A 21,937-nucleotide genomic window follows, 5' to 3' on the forward strand; every position below is an offset into this window, starting at 1 on the left:
AAGTGGCAGGTCAATTCAATTCTCTACACACCTCCAGCCCAGTAGGGGGAGGTACTGCACCTTCAGCGCAGTAGGGGGAGGTACTGCACCTTCAGCCCAGTAGGGGGAGGTACTGCACCTTTCTGTTTGTTGGACCACAACGTGAAGAAGAACCAGGAGACCAATGGAAATGTGACAGGAATCTGTGCTTCTAATCTGTGTGCTGTTTGACGGACGGCAGTGAAGATGTTTCCTAAGTTTGTATTTCCATTACTTTTGCTCTTTAGTTTTTATGATATGCCTTCTGATGCACAGAAGAAAAAAGAGGTAAGGTTTACTGTTTTTTTGTAATGAATTCGAAATGTTTAATCGTAACCTAACGATTTCGTTGACAGATTCCGGATATCGATGAGTTCTAACTACTGCACAGCAGAGAGCGGCCGTCTGTAGTTAATATATCATATATATCATATCATTAGTTATGGTCTTGAAGTCAACTTCATGTTTGTGTTCAGATAAGGCTGACCTATCTGGATATTTAGTGATATAACTCGCCGTTTATATCGAGTCTGACGAATGCAAAGCAGGTTCTGAAGCATTAAGCTCAATCCTTGGTGAAAGGGAGATGTGTTTTTACATAAGGTCACCATTAATGTTCATTCCAGTGAGACATGATGCAGGCGGACTTTGCCCAGGGTTTGAATGTGCATTAGGACGGGAACTATTGTCGCTCACTTGTCAGGCTAGATACATACGTTTCATTTCCCACGTTTTTCATATGGCCGAAGGTGACCGTTTTTATAATAAGTCAGTAAGGCTACAAAATATACACATATGCTTCTGGGGACCCACTTTTTTAAAAAACGAGAAGGGCTTATAACACGTGAATGAACAGACATGAGCAATATCAATATGACCACCAATCCCTATTATTCTAGATACACCTGTTATAGGTTAGATGTATATGAATAAGAACAAATAAATGCATTTAGATGAGTAAACATGCTCACGTTTATATTTGCGTCTTCATTTTCCACTCAAAAAGCTGCACGACACTGACCGTCAAATTGCGGAAAAGGTTGTAGGCCTATCGTAATCCAAAGCAATGTTATAAACACAACATGCATTGTTGGATAATGGCCAGCACATGAAACATGTATTTAAATATAAAGTAGACCTACACATGTTTTACATTAGAAATTAGCTGTTTTGGACTCACCTGGTCAGAAGTTCAGATTACCCCCTGTAGATTTGTTGATACGCTGAGGAAAGTACAGTAGAAACCCCACAAATGTAGGTCAGAATCTACCACTAGTAGAAACCATTTTCATTTAAACTTCTGTTTCCCGCAGACGTTGCTATCGGAGAAGGTTGGTCAGATGATGGAGTGGGCATCGAAGCGCTCCGTCATCAAAATGAATGGAGAGAAGTTCCGTCGTTTTGTGAAAGCTCCTCCCAGGAACTACTCTGTGGTCATCATGTTCACAGCCCTACAACCACAACGACAGTGCGGGGTCTGCAGGTAAGACATGGTTACTGAAGTAAGTGATGGGATTGCTGATAACTAACAACACTTATGGTAATATTGTGTTTTAAATTGATCAGACAGGCTGATGAGGAATTTCATATATTGGCCAACTCTTGGCGTTACTCCTCTGCCTTCACCAACAAAGTTTTCTTTGCATCTGTTGACTTCGATGAAGGATCAGACGTCTTTCAGATGGTAAGTCAATGTTCAATAAACCACTATTTATTACGTACTCTTATCAGTGCTACCAAAATTGTACTGAAGGGCAAATGGTATACAAGTACACTGGAATGGACAGGAATGTTGTAGTAGTAGAAGTAGCAGCAGCAGCAGCAGCAGTAGTAGTAGTAGTAGTAGTAGCAGTAGCAACAGCAGCAGCAGTAGTAGTAGTAGTTAATAATTGCCTAAACTCAAAATGTACATTTAATCCTAATTTCTACCTTTCTTTTCTAGTTAAGTATGAATTCTGCGCCAACCTTCCTCCACTTCCCGGCCAAAGGGAAACAGCGTAAGACGGACAACTACGAGCTGCAGGTCAGAGGGTTTGCAGCAGAGCAGCTGGCCCGCTGGGTGGCTGACAGGACAGACGTGCACGTGAGTGGACAACATGCATTCATTCATGACGATTCAAATGCATTGGACTGAATTAGTTTTGAGCCAGAATAGGTCGGTAGACAAGTCTCAATTCGGGATTTGAAGGCTTTGTTTTTATAGATGCTTTATTTTCCAAAACATTAGTGCTGTGTTTCTTTAACATTCTAATTCGGCCTTAGGGTGAAGTCACACCAATAAAGAAGGCACTCCACAAATCCGTACGAAGTCAAGACGTGTTTAGAGGCTAATCTTCATTCATCAATTCTTGCGTAACAATTTGTGGATTTTTGCTTGATGCTTTGTTGTGACAGCCAATCAGCGTCCAGGGTGAACCGCAACATGGAGGGGAAAGTGATTGTTGCCGTTTATGAACGCTCTATAATATCTATATAATATAATATAATATATAGATATCTATATAATATCAGGGCCAAAGGCTGTGTGCGCTATGGATGATATTATGAATCCTAAACGACTGCGTCGGGTTCTCCAACGTCTCGGGTACTTTCACAACACGTAAAGACTCATGGTGGGGGTTATCTCGGCCATGTGGCAGAAGGAAACGTTATTGTTTACAAGAGAGCCCCTCCAATATGCTTCAAAAACGGGCTCCATCAAACTCGTGCACTCGTGTGAACATGCAGGGATAATATTTGCTTTTGTTAAGAAAGCAGTCACTACTTCTGTTACTTCTGCTTTTTATTCCAAATTTGTTTTAAGGATAAATTTGCTAATTTTGACCTATTTTGGGCCTCTCCAAATATATTCTATATTCTACTTCAGAGTGTAAACACCCTTATATCCACAGATTAGAGCAGAGATTCTTAACTGGTGGATCGGGACCAATCTAGTGGGTTGCAAGACATTTTGATTAGGTCGTAGAGGTTATGCCAAACCGTAATCTTTACAAAGAAGCCTGTGAATTTACTAATGTTTCAATTAATTTTTTTTCAATGGGTTACTATTTAATTCTTTTTTTTTTACCTCAATGTTTGTGACGTACATGAGGGTGTTGGTGATGACTGGGGACCCACACCGTGACGTTGTAGAGTCTACCAAAAGGAACTTTCTGCGTCACATTTCAAGACCAAATAACGCTCTACACAAACGTCCGGCACAGACTGGCTGGGGTTTCTCAGAATTACGATCTTATTTCATTAACTGGGATAAAATGGCAATCATTGACAATCATATTAGACCTCATTATATATGTTATATATCATTATATGTACGGTGTGTAACCTGGTGTCTTTGTGTAGATAACGTGTGTAACCTGGTGTCTTTGTGTAGATGACGTGTGTAACCTGGTGTCTTTGTGTAGATGACGTGTGTAACCTGGTGTCATTGTGTAGATGACGTGTGTAACCTGGTGTCTTTGTGTAGATGACGGTGTGTAACCTGGTGTCTTTGTGTAGCTGTCTGCATTAACCTGTGTTGAGCTGTGTTTGTATGTTTGTTTCTTTGCAGATCCGTGTGATTCGTCCTCCCAACTATGCAGGGCCCCTCCTCCTTGGCTTCCTCTTGGCAGTGATTGGTGGATTGGCGTATCTACGGAGACACAACCTAGAATTCCTCTTTAACAAGAATGTTTGGGCCTTTTCTGCACTGGTAAGACCAGACACACACCGGACCAGGATGGAGGGTCACACTGGTTTGTTACTGGGGGCCAACATGTTGGTTTGTTACTGGCCCCCAGTAACAAACCAACATGTTGGCTCCCAGGATAGAATAGAAAGGGAAGCTAAGATTGAGGTTAAGTTGGGTATTTTAGAATTCTATCGGGGGATTATTTGTTTATCAACACGGCGGATGCGCGCGCAGCATGACTGCAGAAAGAAAAACGTTTCACCGGTTGCCATGGTTATCTCCGTGTGGTTAACTTGCAGTTGCGGTGTTAACTAGTGATGTTGTCAGCTTACTACAGTTTATCAGCGAGTGATGAAATTGGTTATGCGGATAAATTAACATTAGTGAATGGGATACGTCTTAATGACCCATCACGTTAGGGGCAGGTGAGTGGATAAATGATGAGGAAAAAGTGGCCCCGACTTCAGTGGCCAGACATCCATTCATACCTGATCGAGACACCAAGTCTCTATTCCCGAGAGAGCCTGGAGTCCTACACGACACTGGATGCCTACAGCTATGTCACAGACAATCATGTTCAGGACATACTTTTACATGATTACAAAATTGAAAACTTTGTTTCTGAAGACCAAGTTGCTGCCTAGTCAAAGACAAGGGAAGAGGACGGAGATGTATAACATCTGGGTCATTGTGCAGATTGTTGCATTTTTAATCATCTGCTCGTTCCAATCGCTTCTTCTGATAGCTTGTAACCAAAGACGTCTCCTGTTTGCCTTAAATGGGGTGCGAGTTGATGGTATCTGATAGAACTTCCGCATTTTGTTTGTTGTCTTATTAAAACGGTTTGTGCAACCAACAGCACAACAAGACATGATCGTGCGCTCGTCTCTTTCTGCAAACGACATGCGCAGTAGAGCTGGGAGTGACGTAGACTGATAATCCCTCTATACTGAAAATTGAATGAATTGAACCCAGGGTCTTTTTCTGCATGAAAACAGATCAAAAAGTTGATTGGTTGATCACCGAGTATAGAGCTAGCCTGGAGCAACGCTAACAGCCCAGATGGCTAACAGTGGCTAGGGGCGGTGCACCCAACGCGTCCAAATCTGCATTTTTTAACCACCTGTTTTAAAACTTTTTAAATAAACTTAGTTTATAAGTTGTTGGTTGTTTTATGTGGAGGGACCCTGGTCATTCTACTGCAGCGGTTTGGTGCCGAGTTGAGTAATATTAGTGGTTAAAAAAGGCTGATTTGGAAGCGTTTGACTTACCGCCTCTAGCCAATGCACTGTTAGCCCTTTGGCCTGTTAGCGTTGACCCGGGCTAGCTCTATACTGGGTGATCAACATTATTACTTGATCTGTTTTCATCCAGAAAAAGACCCTGGCTTAAATTCAAAGACCCTGGGTTAAATTAAAAGACCCTGGGTTAAATTAAAAGACCCTGGGTTAAATTAAAAGACCCTGGGTTAAATTCTGGCAGGACTTCCACTTTAAAGTCCTCTTGTCTGTTTGTGTTTCAGTGCTTTGTGCTGATCATGACTTCAGGCCAGATGTGGAACCACATCCGAGGGCCGCCCTACGCTCACAAGAACCCCAACACAGGACAAGTGGTCAGTTACCCGCTCCCATGGGAGGATCTGTACCCACGAATCTGAACGTTCAATATACTATCCCAGTATAATATTTGCAATATCAAGATTTGACTGCTTTTTATTTTTGTGTTTTCAGAGTTACATCCATGGAAGCAGTCAGGCTCAGTTTGTGGCCGAGACGCACATTGTCCTGCTGTTCAGTATCCTTAAATAAAGCCCTTAATATATAGAGGCTCCCTTAAAGACCCTTAGTCACTGTCATCAGACATAAAAGCACCCATTTTAAACACTTTACAAGTACCTTAATTAACCATTCATTTACCATTAACTAACATTATTATTATTATTATTATTATCAGTAATCAGCATTTACTTAGTTAATGAACTGTTAACTAGTCTAGTAATCAATCAATGGTGTTCATGTTAACTATGGCAATGGGGTCAATTACAGTAATTATACATTTTTTTAAAGGGTTAAGGTTAATCCTAACCCCTATGCCAATGCTACATAAAAATTATGTATTACTCCATTAACTGACTTTAGTTAATAATGGTTAATATATATACTCTTATTGGCAAGTGTTCCCAAGGTCAGAATCTATATTTTATCATGAGACTTCCTACAGACAGCTATTTCAGAGTCTATGGCTTCAGGCTATTGAAAAGGTAACATGATACCAATAGCCTCATACCATGAGTGAGGATATTAATAACCTCATGAGAGAGGGAGATGATGATGTTGTTAGTCTTTAACGGTTTCTGTAGATGGCGCTGTAACCATGGGCATGGTGCTGCTGTGTGAGGCTGCCACCTCAGACATGGACATCGGAAAAAGAAAAAGTGAGCACGCACGCGCACACACACACACACACGCACTCTCCAGAATGGAGTGTGTGTAGAGGGGAGTAAAGATCGCTGGACAACAATGTGAGGTCTCTTTAGAAGACTCCAGTGTCCTCTGTCTGCCAGGAGCCTTCAAGGCTCTGCTCCTCCCTGTCCGAGTGGGACCAGTGCTTTGTGAGCATCTCTGGTTTGAGATATGTCTGGAAATATCAATAAGGAATTCAGTAATGTACTAAGAGACCACAGCATTCTAGAAGGCAATGCGATACAAAACACCATCAAAAGAGCCCTACAAACACCATCAAAAGAGCCCTACAAACACCATCAAAAGAGCCCTACAAACACCATCAAAAGAGCCCTACAAACACCATCAAAAGAGCCCTACAAACACCATCAAAAGAGCCCTACAAACACCATCAAAAGAGCCCTACAAACACCATCAAAAGAGCCCTACAAACACCATCAAAAGAACCCTACAAACACCATCAAAAGAGCCCTACAAACACCATCAAAAGCATCAAATTACTTTCATCATTTATTCAGTTAACCGTTTACGTCAAATGTGAATGGGCCTACCTTGTTGCGTGGTACCGCCTTAGGTTAGTCAGTTAGTGTTAGGTTAGTTAGGGTTAGCCTTAGGTTAGTTAGTTAGTGCCTGCAAACAACAAGTCCACAAGCTACGCTTCTGTTCATTCTCAGTCATTCTCCCCCAGACTGAGAGGCGGGCAGTAAGAGTTTGAGTTAAGAGTAATGCTGTGTGTGTGTGTGTGTGTGTGTGTGTGTGTGTGTGTGTGTGTGTGTGTGTGTGTGTGTGTGTGTGTGTGTGTTCCAGTACTATGTGTAGCAGGTATCGGTCTTGTGATGCTCTTCTTCAGCTGGCTGCTGTCCATCTTTAGAGCGAAGTACCACGGCTACCCCTACAGGTATGACCCTACCCCTACAGGTTTGACCCTAACCCTACAGGTATGACCCTACCCCTACGGGTTTGACCCTAACCCTACCCCTACAGTGTACAAACACTTTGTTCATCGGCTATATGATGGAACAACGGATGGAGATACTTTTTAAATGTAGTGAAGTATGGAAATAGTGTCGCGTAATTATGATTTGGTTTTGTGATTTATTTATTTTTTCTTCTTTTTTTCCTTTTTGTGTTTCAGCTTCCTCATGAGTTAGATCTGACCAGGCGTCTTCCGGTGCTTGTCTTCCAGAGGTTAAAGTGCCTTCAATGTCGTTCTTCCCCAAGAGAACCAATAACAGCCTTTACATTGTCCTAATCCAGGTCGTCCAGTTAGTTTGTCAGCAGTCAGCAGTCGAGCAGGGTTTGCTCTCAGCTGAGCTCAGATTATCCACCAATTCTTATTCTGTCAAATGTTTTGTTATTGCGTAAAAAATATTCAGCATTTCTTTTTGTGAACTGTCCAGGTGTTACACCTCGATTTCTTAAAAACGATCAAATGTCCCAGCTAGTGATCAGTCAGCGCTACTAGTTACTACTAGTATTAGTAAAAGTGTTGCCTCCACACTAATTCCTTCCATGCAAGGAATCATTTTTTTCATTGTTATTTGAACTCGTGGCTTGAAGTTATTTTAGTTTTGAGACTCCTCTTTTTGCCCCCTGGGGTTTATTTTCGGTACATCGACATTTTAGTTTTCGCCCTGGTGTTGCACAAAACATCATTTGGAGTGAAAAGCATTTTATGTCAAATAAAAGCAAATTTAAGTGCCATCGGCTAATATTACATCAAGAAAAATTCATCCACTAGAAGCACAATTTACTATCAGGTAATTTATTTTAGATGTCAATGTATATTCTGAATTTAATGAGTTTTCTTTTAGGCCAATACCCAATAATTCACCCAACCTAAATTCCCTTCTTTAAGAAAATATTAAATTACCATTTTATTAGCAAGGGAATGGAAAGAATTAAAACATTAGTACAATCGTTTTTACTCATTCTACCTCAACCCTTGGTCTACACTTGGTCTTCAGGCTAACTAAGAATCTGTAAAAAAAAAAAAAAAAAAAAGAACCCAGGACATTATTGTATTTTGCGTTCCATTCTTCATTTGAGAACCACAAGACCAATGTTGACCGTATATTTCCAAATGCTTTAGTGCCATGCTATGTGTAGTGCTATGCTATGTGTGCTTAACACTTTTGCATTTGTTTTGACATGTTGTAGGATTTGGTCTCAGGTGACATTAAAAGATAATTGCCTTTCCAAACCACTGTTGTGTTTTATTATATAAAGCTTATGTGTGCCGGTGGGCAATAGCCAATAGCAATGATACAAATCCCTAGTGTTCGTATAACTCTGGAATATGATGCATTATTCTTAGAAAGGTGTAACCCTATGTTCCTGTTAGCTTAACCTATTATGATATAGTATTTTATATTGTGTTTAAATAGGATGTTTATGGTTGGTTTATTTCTAGCAACTTGCAGGTTAATCAGTTAATTCATGTTGGAAAGTATGTCGCAAGTAATATTTACTCAATTTCAGCTGGACTGTTTTTGTGATGCAACCCAACGTCCACACCACCATATGACGCTGTTCCTCTTGTGTTATGTATGCACCTGGAACAAAAACAATTGTCCTATGGACAATAACCGCTTTGATTCTGATCAAAATTTAATATCTCTAGATAGTTTTGCAATGTTTTGAAATGGCTGTCAACATAAAGCTAATCTAACTAGGAGGAGATGCCATCATTGAGTCTGTTAATACCAAACTCCAAATAGGATTTTCAACAATGAGCATTGTTTCTGCATACAACCATTTACTGAAACAAGTATTATATAATAGTATATACATCTATTAGATCAATTTATAAATTGGACTAATTCGAGAGTCGATGTTTGCAACATTCAAGTTTCAGAGTTGATATTTAAAAAAAAAGATGTTGGGATACTTTATTGCACCTATTTGTGCATATGTACCATATACTCAAGTTGCATCAGCCTGAGACACCACAGGCTAGAACACATCTGAATACAATATGTATTAATAACAGTAAAGAAAAACCCTCTCATTGTTGTCTGTGATTTATTGGTTGACACCCATTCTTAACAGGAGTAATACGTTTAACATCTGAACATCCAGAAACACACCTGGATGCATTTGGCTGCTTTGCATCTCAGGAAACATCAACGCTCAGCACAATACAGATCAGCTGCACTGATAACATTCTCAAATATGAGTCAAAATAACACAAAGCAAAGAGATTCCTTTGAGTGATTATTATGATAATGCATCTAAAACTAAAGTACTGGTGAATTAGGAGGAGGACCTACGGGGCCTGAGTGGTCCCCAAACCAACGGCATTAGCATACGCAGACAGAAGACTCACAACCTGTTTAGTCTCCAGTGTGAGTCTGGCCTCAACCAGCCAGTCCTGGACCACTCTTCTGGCCTCTCCTCTCAGCTGGTTCACCAGCTTGGCAGCCAGCTCCAGGTCCCCTTGCTCCAGGCTGTAACTGGCGTAGGAGAGGATCTTAAAGGGGTCCAGGTCCTGAGTGCTGATCTTAGCGGGCGGGGCCTCCTGCTTCTCCTCAAAGAGCAGCGCGGCCTGGAGGTAGGACAGGAAGTACTGGTACAACGAGTTGTGAGACTCATCCACCAGGGCGACGCGGCGGGCCAGAGAGCGGAGGGAGTTGAAGCGTGCGCGGAGTGACTCCTCGCTGTAGACGCCGCGCTGCAGCGACTCCTCCGGCAGAGCGGCGGCCAGAGCCACGGCAAACTCATCGTGGCAGTTCTCTCTGAGGGCCTGGGCGGCGGGCTCCAGGGGCCGCGTGGGGGCGTCCAGGCTGGAGCTCCTCAGGGTGTAGCCCAGAGCCTCCACCGACAGCCACAGCTGGTGGGCTTTGCGGGCCTCCTCCTCTGCGATCACATGACCTGAGCGCCACATTAAGAGCACGGGATCCAACCATTAAAACACACACTGAAACACACACTGTATTATACACATTCAACTGATTTTCCATCTGGTGGAAACAATCGCAGACTTTCTCCTCACCAAAAAAAGACTTGGACAACAAATATCCGAGTGTGTGTTGAGAGAATTGTCGATGTATGCTGAACAATAAAGATGGTGGATAACATCAGACAATTCCTCGCCAAGTGAAGGCTGTGTGTGTGGTGTATTGGGTTTGTTTTTAAAGTAGTGAGATAGAATGCTGAAATAGATCAATACATTAGCTCTCCAATTGAAGACCTTTACCCCGAATAAAACTGGATTCATCTCGGTTTGAACATTGTTGGAAATAATTTAGAACACAACTAAACATAACGTCGGTCTCCTGGTTTTCAGTTGCTGTATTTTGATGCAGGAATGTTATAGGTAATGCTTTGAAGTGTAACAACCTTTAAATAAAGAATCATGAAACCCATGAGTGTCGATTCTTTGTTTTAAATAAATAAATCATTCAGAATGTCACAATGAACCTCAGTCTTTCTTTCTTTACTGTCTGTTTTATGTCATTAAATGATTTTATATATATATAGCTTACTATAAACACAAAGGAAGGAAAGTGAAAGGCCTGGGCCCCGTTTCCCGATAACGATGGATCCATGCTTGTACGATGCATCGTTCATTTTAGGCGGGCGTTTCCTGAAACTCTTAACATGAAATCGCGTGCTCTGCTCTTACGACGTTGTAGGATTGTAGCTGTCTACTGACACGGTGCTGAAATGGGCTCCGTAGGAGGGGGAGACGCAGGAATGTTGTTGGATTAAACTATATTTTGTGGCAGCAAAAAAATATCTCCCCATCAAGGCCAACAGCAGAGTAGCCTACGAAAAGAATAGACTAAGATGAATGCTACAAATATTAAAACACAATTGATTAGGTCTAGGCCGACATATGCTATATCAGTCCTAATCCTGAACGCACCGTGCGTACATTGTTTCACAGCATTTTCTCCCCTGAAATAATTCCATATTACAAAAATAATATGTGTCTGTGTGACAACTAGGCCTATAGCATTTATTTAAATGTGCTGATTTCTGAAACATGCTTTGCGCCGCAAAGAGGGCAGACTTTCTCTGATTCCTGCATTCCATTTCATTCATTCATTCAGTGATTGGCGCGCCACGCACTCTCTAGAAACTTTGGTGTCAACATTAAAAATGCAACGTTCCATTCATTCATTATCATTCAAATGCAGATGCATTGACACGGCTATTGCTGTTGCTGGTCTAGATCGATTCCTGCCCATATTGTTGGGCAGGGGTATGATGATGCGGGCAATGTAAGCGGGAATGGCACGCATCGCAGCACAGTTTCCCGCAGCAGTCTACGTTCACTGCAGAAACCACGCTCTCAACATGGCGATTGTGCACTCCACTAAGGTCAGGGATGTTCGTAACTGTCTAGACACGGTCCAATGAATAGTGAACTTCAAATCACAGCCTCACCGATGCGCCTACAGTGCTTTATGGCAAACAATCGCAACAAAAAAACCTGCAGAAATTATCCGACACCCGCTGGTCTCAGCATGATTCATGTACAGTATGTCTTCTGTCATTGATCAATATGAGGACATTTTAACCACGATGGTTGAATTAAAATCAGAGGGAGACAGCAAGTGCAGATCGCAAGTGACCTCCCACACGAGCAACGGAATAACTCGATTTTATTATATGCCTTGTGATAGGGTTGCTGCAATAAGTTATATTTGTGTTGACTTCTAACATGTCTCTGTCTTTGCTGTTTAAATCTAACAGTAGTCTACGAGTAATATATATGCGCGAACCACTGTTTTTGGGGTATTGCGAAATAGCGCCAGCTGGACATTCAATGGTATTGGATGACAATACACAGAATGTCCAGCTGGTGACTCCACTGAGGCTATAGTAACGATGCATCTTAGTGCTCTACGAGTACCCCTGGAGCCGCCGTTAGCTACAAGGGTTTTAACGACGTCGTTACGTAACGATGCTTTCGGGAAACAGTCTGAAAACTCTGCGATGATCGTACGACGGTTTTAACGACGTCCTTAGGCTAACGATGCTTTCGGGAAACGGGGCCCTGGTGTCTTACTGTCGATGGCTTCCTCCATCCCCTTCAGACGTGCGTACGCAGCGTTCATGTCCAGCGTGAAGTTGTCCAGCTGTTCCTGGGTCAGCTGTCGGTAGCGCGTCTCCTGCTCCATCATCTTACTGCTCAGCACCTACATACACAACAAGGTTTAAACTCATCTGCTTTAAGAATACATCTTTTCACTCTGTGATATAATATATATATATATGACATTAGACATTAGATATTATCTTCCGGGCCGGATTAAATGACACTGCGGGCCGGATTAGGCCCGCAGTGTCCCCACGTCTAGACTGAAACGATCTCTCACTATATTTCAAAATAAAGCGCAGCACAGACGATGGCTGAACGATAAGCTCCTCATAGCATCACCAGGGACACCGTCCACCTGGCAGCTTAAAGGACGTCCAACGGGACGTCTAGAAGGCGTGTTTAGCGACGAGCTCTGCTAACGCTGGGATCCTCTAGAGACAGCAGACCTCCTCCGCCTCCGCCTGCAGCTCCTGCTCCTGGACCTTCAGCACGTCTCGGAGGTGGTCTGTGTGGGCGGCGGCCTGACGGCGGAGCTGGGTCCTCATCTCCGCCTCCATCACCTCCCTCAGCTCCACCTGCTGCAGGAGGAACAGGGCGCGGACGTCAGCGCCTTGGGAGTCACTTCATACGTACGTGTTCACAGAGCAAGCTTTCGGGTCCTCTGAGCTCCTCAGTCCTCCCACCTTCCTCTCCTGCTCCAGCCGAGCTCGCTCCAGGTTGTGCTCCACCGCCAGGCCGACCGCCTTCTCCAGGGCCTTCTTGTCCTCCGCCTTCTGCTGCTCCAGGGCCGCCTCGATGTGGACCTGCTCCCGGACGCGCTGCTCCGCCATCTCCCGGTTCAGCTGGTCGATGCGGCGGTGGGCGTGGGCGATCAGCGCATTGAGATCGTCGACGGACAACGTGCCGGCTGGGGAGAGACACCGGGCTCAGTACAGAGAGGGACGGACCCATCACAGACCGGCGTGTGTATAGGGTCCTCTTACACAGTCCTTTCCAGTTGGCTTGTATCTCTGGAGTGATGCTGCTCAACTCCCTCTGGAACTGTTGCTTGGCCTCGTTGACCAGTTCACTGTACTGGGAGACGATCTTCGCCTCCGACGCCACAGACTGCACCTGCACAGGTCACATGACATTCAAACACAGACTGCACCTGCACAGGTCACATGACATTCAAATACAATAAGTAATATAATACGAGAGAGCTCTACTGATTCTATAGCTTGAATAAATGCTGTTTTTGTATAATAGTGGGTACAACATATTCCTTCAATAAATACATGTACACATATGATTATTTTCTGATGATCTTTTGACACACTTCCATTGTCAATGTTGGAACCTGTACTCACAATGGATGGTGCCATTATAACTTCAGTCTTAAAGCGACAGTGCGCCCACTGTGTCAGATGGAATTCAACACTCAACATCAGGGGCATCAGCCATGTTTGATTGGAAGAGGCTTCCTGCTCTGCCAGGTGAAGGTTGGAGACCTGTTCTAGCCCCACCTGCATTCACTTCTATTTTTTACATTCCTCTTGTCACACATCTTGTCCCTGTTTACTGCAATCAACCTTTTCCCCATTGACCGTCGCGCACGGCCATGCCCATCAAAAGCACGTTCCTTAATTGGGTTTGAATCTACATTTAAACAGACTTAAAGCCAACCATGTGTTGGGAGTGGATTCTACTCTCAGAGGAGAGAGGCCTGGTCCAGCTCCACCGTCATGTGTTGGGACTGTACCTTATGACGGCCTGGTCCAGCTCCACCGTGTTGGGACTGTACCTTATGACGGCCTGGTCCAGCTCCACCGTGTTGGGACTGTACCTTATGGACGGCCTGGTCCAGGTCCACCGTCATGTGTTGGGACTGTACCTTATGGACGGCCTGGTCCAGCTCCACCGTGTTGGGACTGTACCTTATGGACGGCCTGGTCCAGGTCCACCGTGTTGGGACTGTACCTTATGGACGGCCTGGTCCAGGTCCACCGTGTTGGGACTGTACCTTATGGACGGCCTGGTCCAGGTCCACCGTGTTGGGACTGTACCTTATGGACGGCCTGGTCCAGGTCCACCGTGTTGGGACTGTACCTTATGGACGGCCTGGTCCAGGTCCACCGTCATGCTGTGGAGGTTCTCCTCTGCTGCCAGGACCATCGGCCGGAGCTCTGCCACCCTGGAGTCCTTGGCCGACTCCACCACCGCCCGGAGGGAGTCCAGGGAGGACCTGCTCATAGGGGTCAGGTCAGGGGTCAGGGGTCAGGTCAGGGGTCACATCAGGGGTCAGGTCAGGGGTCAGGGGTCACATCAGGGGTCAGGTCAGGGGTCGGGTCAGGGTCACATCAGGGGTCAGTGGTTAATACCAGCACCAGAGACACATATTTTATCTTCATCACATTTTTGATGAAGTAAAATGCGGGGTCTGATAGTTTTATTATAGTGCCAGGGGTTAAGACCGTACCTGGCCTGCACTAGGGCTGCTCCAGCCTCTTCTACGTTGCGACTTCGTACACAAACAGCATCTTCTAGATCCTTCCAGTGGGCGGACCTCTGCTCAGCGGAGACCTGGACATCATAACCATCATCATCGCTCTTGTATTGTTCAATCTACATCACGCTTAATCATTGAGAGTTGACCTGGCATTAGTCTACGATAATAAGGCCATCGACTTATTGTGCGATATGACCTTGATCATTAGTTCTGACCTTGATATTCCCTACTGTTAGTTATCAAATAGAAAAACAACCGCAAAAACTCACGTCTGCAAAACATGGATGTTTTAAAGAATCCTCACTTATCATAATCCCTCAAATCCACAAACTGTCATTCGTTACACTATTTTACACTTGGATTTAAAAAAAATGAGGTTACAATCCAATAATCCACTGTATGTATTTCAGTGTTTGTCTGATTCAAAAAATAGGGAGAAAAAATAGGGAAAAAAGTAAAATAGGGATTTTACGTTTGCATGTGATCCTTTGGATTACTGTTTTAGTGTCTTGATCCAGAAATAAAAAATCTAACTGTTTTCAAAGGCCAGACTAAGTGAAGTGCAGCAGTACCTCAGTCTCCATCGCCTCCTTCAGCTTCTGGGTGTGCTGCAGAATAGCTTGTAGTGCCGCTTCCTGCGCTGCGATGGCCTGCAGGGTGGCGGTGGCCGAGCTGGCCAGGGAGGCCTCCAGCTTGTCTGACACAACTATATACCAAAGATAAGGAGTCATTATTAACACACACACACACACACACACACACACACACACACACACACACACACACACACACACACACACACACACACACACACACACACACACACACACACACACACACACACACACACACACACACACACGGCCTACATGTGAGTGTGTCCTGGTCAGCCTGGTCTTGCTGAGCTATCCTAGCGGTCACTTCTTCAGCTGGCCGCTCCTTCAGCGGTTCCTCTGCTGGTTCTGGTTGTGGAGGCTCTTGGCTGGGCAGCGCCGTCTCCGCTGGGCTATGGTGATGGCATTCCTCACACTGTTCTATAAAGACACATTTATTGATTTCAATCTTCCATGCAGCCCAAGTGTTCTGTTGTGTGTCAGGCGGTACATGGAGGGTGAGCCTGTGAAGGTAATGAAGTGGTGATGTGGTCGCAAAGAGCCAATGAACCCTCATTTCAGCTAGAATTAGAAAGAAAAAGAAATGGCTTTGACCTTAGAGTTCTATTATTGGTGAGGAGTGTGTAGTAGCCTCTGGTTGCCGAGCGCTGGTATCATCCTGAGCGACACACAGGAGCCTTCTGAAGTTTATGTCAACGTTAGGAACACAAATAAACGCTGCTTCCAGATCCATGCAGCGCAGCCTCCTGACAGGAGGACCTGGAGGCACTGAGGGCCTCACAGGAGGACCTGAGGCCTCCTGGGACCTGGAGGCTCTGTGGCTGACTGACCCAACGGGTCCAAATAGGTCAAATAGGTAAGACATAAGACCACGTTTAAAAAAAAGTATCAATGGGTTTGGGTTCGCTGGCTCTTTAAGTAGGCTGCAGTTGTTTCTATCTTTTCTTCTATATCTATAATTTGGTTCGTAAAGAAACTGACATTAAGTGATGCATCCATCCCCAACTGCTGGAAAAACATCCTTGGGGAAAAACAAGGAAGGACATATTGAAAATAAATAATGTGAGAAGACAAGGGTGCATGAGAGAAAATGAACAGGAAATCAGTTTCGGTAAATTGACGGAAAAAGAGTGATGAATATAGAAAGGTATAATATGTAACATTTCTGCATTAAAATATCTAAAAGCTATTAGACTCATGATTTATATTTTGGTGGTTGTGTGATTACACAACCCATTTTTTCCATAAATGCTCAAACCTATCCGTAGTTTATTCACGGTAACGTGCCGTTAAATAACGGCCGCATGTCTATGGCGTCATCTGCCCTTTACCCCGCAACCTCCGGGGAAATGAACCAAAACAACATTTTGATGTCTTGATATCGATGTAGCTTATTAAGACATCGATAGCGTAGCTCACGATGTGAACCACCATGTTTGAGAAGTGGCCCATGCCGCCACCGAGCTAATGCAGTGTCCACAGAAGAGTTCCTACGCCACGCTGTCCTTTAGGCCATGGAGATCTTTTGAATAGCCACTACCTTTCTAACCCAAATATATGAGCTACCACAAGCAGAAACTCATTCTGTGGGAAACACTATTTGTACGGTCATTTTATAAAGTTACGACAATGTTCAACATGCTCATAAAGTTATTTTTAGTATGATTGTTTAGACTATGGAACACTTCCCCACATGACATTATCAAGGTTACTTTATGCTTTGTATGTGTGACATAATGTGAAGAAACGTAACATGAATGCTTGAATACATTCACTTCTCCGTAAACAAGATTTATTTTTTCCAGTGGGTTAAGAGGGTGAGGGTGAGGGTTATGGTAACCCTAACCCTAGGGTAACCCTAACTCCCATGTTCCCTACTTCACCATGTCATCAAACTACGTATTTTGTTAATATTTAGAGTGACAGACCTCTAGCTGCAGAAATGACATATTATACACTTAATATCTAAAAGAAATAAAACACCACATAACCAATGAGCAGAACAAAAGAGGAGGAGCGATGGCGGCGGCGGCGGAGGCAGACGGGTTAGTGGTTCACCTTTGGGTGCCTCAGTGTCATGAGGTGCTGGGACAGAAGGGACCTCGCCCATAGCGGAGATGATGTGGGAGGCCTCTGCTGAAGCCTCTGGAGGGACACATGTCATTATGGGATAGGGTTAGGGTTTGGGTAACCCTGACCCACCACTACAACTCTGACATGTGATGCACCACAAAAACACAACATGTTGCCGGAGTGCTGGACGCACACGGCTCAATGCAAAACATCCAGGAGGGGAGTGAACCCAGGGTTCAGCCAGACGCCTCCCCACGACGGCTGAGGAGGAGTCTGGAGTAAAGCAGCTGTTAGGGTCTAGACATAAGAAATACAAACCTTGTTATTCTGGATCTCATTAGTGTGGCTCTCACACTAATGTTATCTTGTTTTTGGGCATTTATTCTCTTCTGTGATGTTTGCAGTAGAAACTTTTTCTCCAACTTCAAAAACGTACATATTGAGATGTGGGCTTCTTATTTTCTTTCAAGGTACTTTGTAAGTACTATATAAGTATTCAAATGTGTAATGGAGTCAATGGGCGGTGCCTCTCACTCTGTTCAGAGAACAGCTCCCTGCTGTGGCAGCAGCAGCCTGCCTCAGGGAGTTACTGCTCCACACAACTACCACAATCAAAGAGAGCTGCTGGATTGGCCCTAATATCTCATTGAAGCTTTGTTTGAGGTGCTCGCTCTCTGCTCCTCATTACTCTTGAACAAAAAAAACACATTTCAGATTCTTCGGCCCGCACTCACTTCTGGTTCTGGTAGAAGAGTTCCTCAGAATTTGCTTACATAGTCAGACAAGGGCTGCTTATTGGGGATTTCAACATTCATGTGAATAAACGTCTGATTCTCTGTAAAAGGTTTTAATGTCCATTATAGACATGTTCAAACAGCTGCTCCAGCACACCTATGTCAGGTCATCAGCAGGCCGACCAGCACCCTACCCCATCAGGTCAAACAGACCAATGGACCCTCCCTTAGCTCAATCTCTGAAGCTAAGCAGGTGTGGGCTTGGTTAGTTTTTGGATGGGAGACCAACTGGGAACACTGAGTTGCTGCTGGAAGTGGTGTCGGGTGGTGGCCAGTAGGTGGCACTCTTCCCTCTGGCCAAAACATCAATCCCGATGCCCCAGTGCAGTGACGGGGACACTGTGCTGTGGAAGGTGCCGTCCTTCGGAGGAGACGTAAAACCGAGGTCCTGACTCACTGAGGTCATAAAAGATCCCAGGGCCCTTATGGTAAAGAGTAGGGGACCCCCGGTGTGCTGGCTCAAACTGACCAACCAGGCTCATTCAATCATTCAAACCCCTAATCATCCCCCTGTTTGATTGGCTGACTCATTAATTCCCTCACTCTCCACCTCAAGCTGGTGTGTGGTGATCACCCAGTGGGTGGTACACATCGGTGGTGGTTAGTGAGGTCCCCCCTTCACTGTAAAGAGCTTTGGGTGTCCAGAAAACCACTTAATCAATTCAATGATTCTTCTTCTTCTACCCCACCAGGTCAGACAGCACCCTACAGCACCCTACCCACCAGGTCAGACGGCACCCTACCCCACCAGGTCACAGCACCCTACCCACCAGGGGTCACAGGCGGACCTGGCCTTGACCTTGGCTAATTAAGGGAGTTATTTCCTGCCCTCTGGGGGCCAGGGGGCTGTCATACATATATGGCCTATTAAGACTAACTGTGATTAAAGGCTATACAAATATAATTTAATTTAATCATAACTTGCGGTCAACCTAGGCAAATACTATTATGCAAATAAAAATAAATGATGGAATCCATCCCAAGTGGGCTTCAGAGTAGCACACAGACTAGAACTTCAGTCAGACCCTCACCTGAGGGGACTGAAAGGTGGAAACAGAACCAACATTTGGAGAAACACAACCAGGGAAGATGGAAGAGGTCTGGTCTGCAAAAAAGAAGATTTCTGCAGCTGTGTCCATTTGTTTGAATTCTAGGATATAGAGGAATAGGGCCGGTCGGGTTCAACTTGTGTTGTTTAATGGCAGTGTCCATACTGCTTTTAGGCGCATTACCGCCACCTTCTGGATTGGGGGGGTTAAGTTCACAACGTGACATCACACAAATGGACCATGATGTTACAGTCTGGGTCAACACTGATAGGGTCTGAGTGAGCCCTTAGCATGCTCCCTTATAAGCATGGCTAGCCTTAGCATGTTAGCATGCTCACGGAACACTGAGCATACGACAGTTGGCTCATGCAAGTATTTATCAATATTTTCATTTGATTCTATTTTACAATGTTACAAAATGACCTTCATGATGGCCGCATGTTGTCTGTCCTCGCTCCGATGAACCTTACCTTCTATGTTCGAGGCTGGGCTCGCCGCCTCTGATGGAACTTCTGCCTTTTTCAATTTCTTTGCTTTAATCTTGGATGATTTGGCCTCCTCTAGCATCAGAGAAGGTGGCTGGGCCGACTCCAGCTGTACAAAATGTTCCAAACAATGAGTAGAGGTAAGGCTGAGTTTCCAGTTTATTAGCACTGAGCAGGAGGTGGGCTGCGAGCGACGAGGGAGATCAGACCTCATTAGGAGAGTCTTCAATACGAAATATATTAAACAACAGCAGCATTTCTGACGTTTCTGACAACATGATCGGTTAAGGTTAGATTAAAACAGTGAACCTCCTGGGGTACTTCAAAAGATCCTATCACTAAGAAGGTGGTCTGTACATTGTGACACATCATGCGTGCCAACTGAGAAGTTTCTTTATTGTGGCCTGAAGTTTTTTGACCGCCAATAACTTTGTTTGAATGTTTTTTCTGTGCATGCCTTTTTGACTGAAATCTGTGAGGCAAATGAACAGAACAATACATACATAAACCATGACTAGTCAACCTAACCGTACAGATGTTTTACTTGATCCGTTCCATCCCTACTAAATACAAGTGCAATCTTTTTATGTTCAAAGCCGTTTCAGACTGTAATGCTGATTAAGGGCAATACAAATAAAATAAAATTGAATTTAATTGAATGTTGATCCCACAAGGTGTAACAAAGTCCCTCCATTCCCTCGTAATCATAATGTGAGTGGAATGGCATTCGTACCTGTTTCTTGGTCGGAGTGGAGTCCAAATAGGAAGCAGGCCCTAAAGCCACTCCAAACAACCAATCAGAGTATGGAACGTTCTTCTCCACCGTGGTCCGGAACTTTGGGTCCCATTTAGCGTACAGGAGCGTCCCCCCGACTCCACCTCCTAGTGAAACCAAGCCTGCTGCAACTACTTTAGCCGCTGAACCACTGCAGAAGAAATGAAGAAAAACTGATGAAAACATCAGAAAGGGTAAAAATGGATATAATGAACCAGGACATTGTGGCCCAGGTGAGACGGTAGTCCCCAAGAATATAAATCAAATAAAGCATGAGGGTGTTCTGGTGATTTGAAAGCAATGATAAGGCCATAAATGTGATTATTTATAGCCTATGTATGGTGTGAGACAACTTAAAAATGCATTCATTGTATTCAAGGGGTGGAGGTGTGCTTTTGTACGGGCTTACCGAGTATTTCCTTCTGTGTACGGTCGAGAATGTTGAAGAATAATCCGGGGCCCTCTTTGGCAGATTCGCCTCTGAAGATGGAGAAACACAAACAATAAAGATTAAGCATAGAGAACTAACAACATATACATAAAACACACACGTGTTAAATAAATAAAAAAGTAACTAGATACCCAGAAAGAATGACAAGCTGATATGTTATTTATTATTTGTATATTTCCCATTTATTTTTATAAATTAATTTCCTACAAAAGGTGAGTCCCCAAAGGGAGGGGAGGGTTGTTACGTCACCACCTAGCCGAATGGACGTTAACACATGTTGGGTTTATGGAGATCCTTTGAGCTGTCATTTTATTATTTTGGTCAATGCCTTGAGATGGTTTTATAGTTAACAATGTTTGATCTATTGTAGCTTGCATTCGCTTCATTGATCAGGCCTCTTGTATTGTGGCCCCAGTGACACTGTGGCTATCGGTGACCCCTGAATGGAAGAAGGTCCCAGGCTATGCATTCTGCTATCTGACTATATATACAAATACTTCAATTCGGCAGCAGCTTAGTTATTGTCAATATAAAACATGAAGGCATCATGTTTTATATCTCCATGTAACCCTACCGGACCGCAGTGGGCATTAGCACCGGGCCTGGGCGAGCCTCTGTCGGGTCACCGCGCTAGCGCGCAGGCTAACGCTGTACAAGAGTCACAGACTTACCCGGGCTGCAGCATCAGCTGCTCTTACACTGAGTCGGAGCATTGTATACGCCCTGCAATGTTATTCCGTTATGTGTTCAATTTCTCAACAATAATATATAATTTGCAATCTTTAGGACGCACGTCCAGAGGCGGACACTGACACACACGCATGCGTAGATAAAGATATCAACCTGCCGTCACCAGAGGCGTCACGTGTCTTTGGGTATTCAGAGAAGGAGTTGGTTCTCTGTTTACTTAAATAAATGTTTGGACTTTTTGGACTTTTGGTCTATCAATTTTTATCTTTCAAATTTGAAATGTGTATTAATTAAAATACCAAGCTGTAGATGGGTA

The 21,937-nt window shown here is 44.1% G+C and overlaps 2 protein-coding genes across 2 annotated transcripts; one reads left to right on the plus strand and one right to left on the minus strand.

Annotated features, from left to right (window-relative positions):
- Nucleotides 1-165: 165 nt before the first annotated feature.
- On the plus strand, nt 166-8,353 carry magt1 (magnesium transporter 1). The gene is made up of 10 exons (XM_084469946.1): nt 166-306; nt 1,332-1,501; nt 1,585-1,702; nt 1,961-2,101; nt 3,569-3,709; nt 5,211-5,300; nt 5,419-5,482; nt 6,048-6,122; nt 6,958-7,048; nt 7,286-8,353. Exons 1-10 carry the CDS (start codon nt 226-228, stop codon nt 7,299-7,301), a joined length of 987 nt encoding a protein of 328 aa, XP_084326072.1. The 5' UTR covers nt 166-225; the 3' UTR covers nt 7,302-8,353.
- A 669-nt stretch (nt 8,354-9,022) lies between these two features.
- Nucleotides 9,023-21,764, minus strand: immt (inner membrane protein, mitochondrial (mitofilin)). Its single transcript, XM_084469899.1, has 14 exons — nt 21,603-21,764; nt 20,890-20,960; nt 20,439-20,631; nt 19,691-19,814; nt 17,363-17,449; nt 15,560-15,724; nt 15,263-15,396; nt 14,661-14,764; nt 14,291-14,426; nt 13,186-13,315; nt 12,886-13,109; nt 12,649-12,780; nt 12,170-12,299; nt 9,023-10,023 (listed from the first exon to the last, which is right to left on the minus strand). Exons 1-14 carry the CDS (start codon nt 21,642-21,644, stop codon nt 9,419-9,421), a joined length of 2,277 nt encoding a protein of 758 aa, XP_084326025.1. The 5' UTR covers nt 21,645-21,764; the 3' UTR covers nt 9,023-9,418.
- Between the last annotated feature and the right edge of the window lie 173 nt (nt 21,765-21,937).

This window comes from Micromesistius poutassou, assembly GCF_964030765.1.
Source record: "Micromesistius poutassou genome assembly, chromosome: 6".
Lineage (NCBI taxonomy): Eukaryota > Metazoa > Chordata > Actinopteri > Gadiformes > Gadidae > Micromesistius > Micromesistius poutassou.

Coding starts and splice junctions, on each gene's coding strand:
- magt1 (XM_084469946.1), top strand. CDS start 226: ATGTTTCCTAAGTTTGTATTTCCATTACTTTTGCTCTTTAGTTTTTAT. Junction 5,301..5,418: donor ACCCCAACACAGGACAAGTG/GTCAGTTACCCG, acceptor TTGTGTTTTCAG/AGTTACATCCATGGAAGCAG. Junction 6,123..6,957: donor GGACATCGGAAAAAGAAAAA/GTGAGCACGCAC, acceptor TGTGTGTTCCAG/TACTATGTGTAGCAGGTATC.
- immt (XM_084469899.1), bottom strand. CDS start 21,644: ATGCTCCGACTCAGTGTAAGAGCAGCTGATGCTGCAGCCCGG. Junction 14,765..15,262: donor AGGAGGCGATGGAGACTGAG/GTACTGCTGCAC, acceptor TATGATGTCCAG/GTCTCCGCTGAGCAGAGGTC. Junction 13,110..13,185: donor AGCCAACTGGAAAGGACTGT/GTAAGAGGACCC, acceptor GTCTCTCCCCAG/CCGGCACGTTGTCCGTCGAC.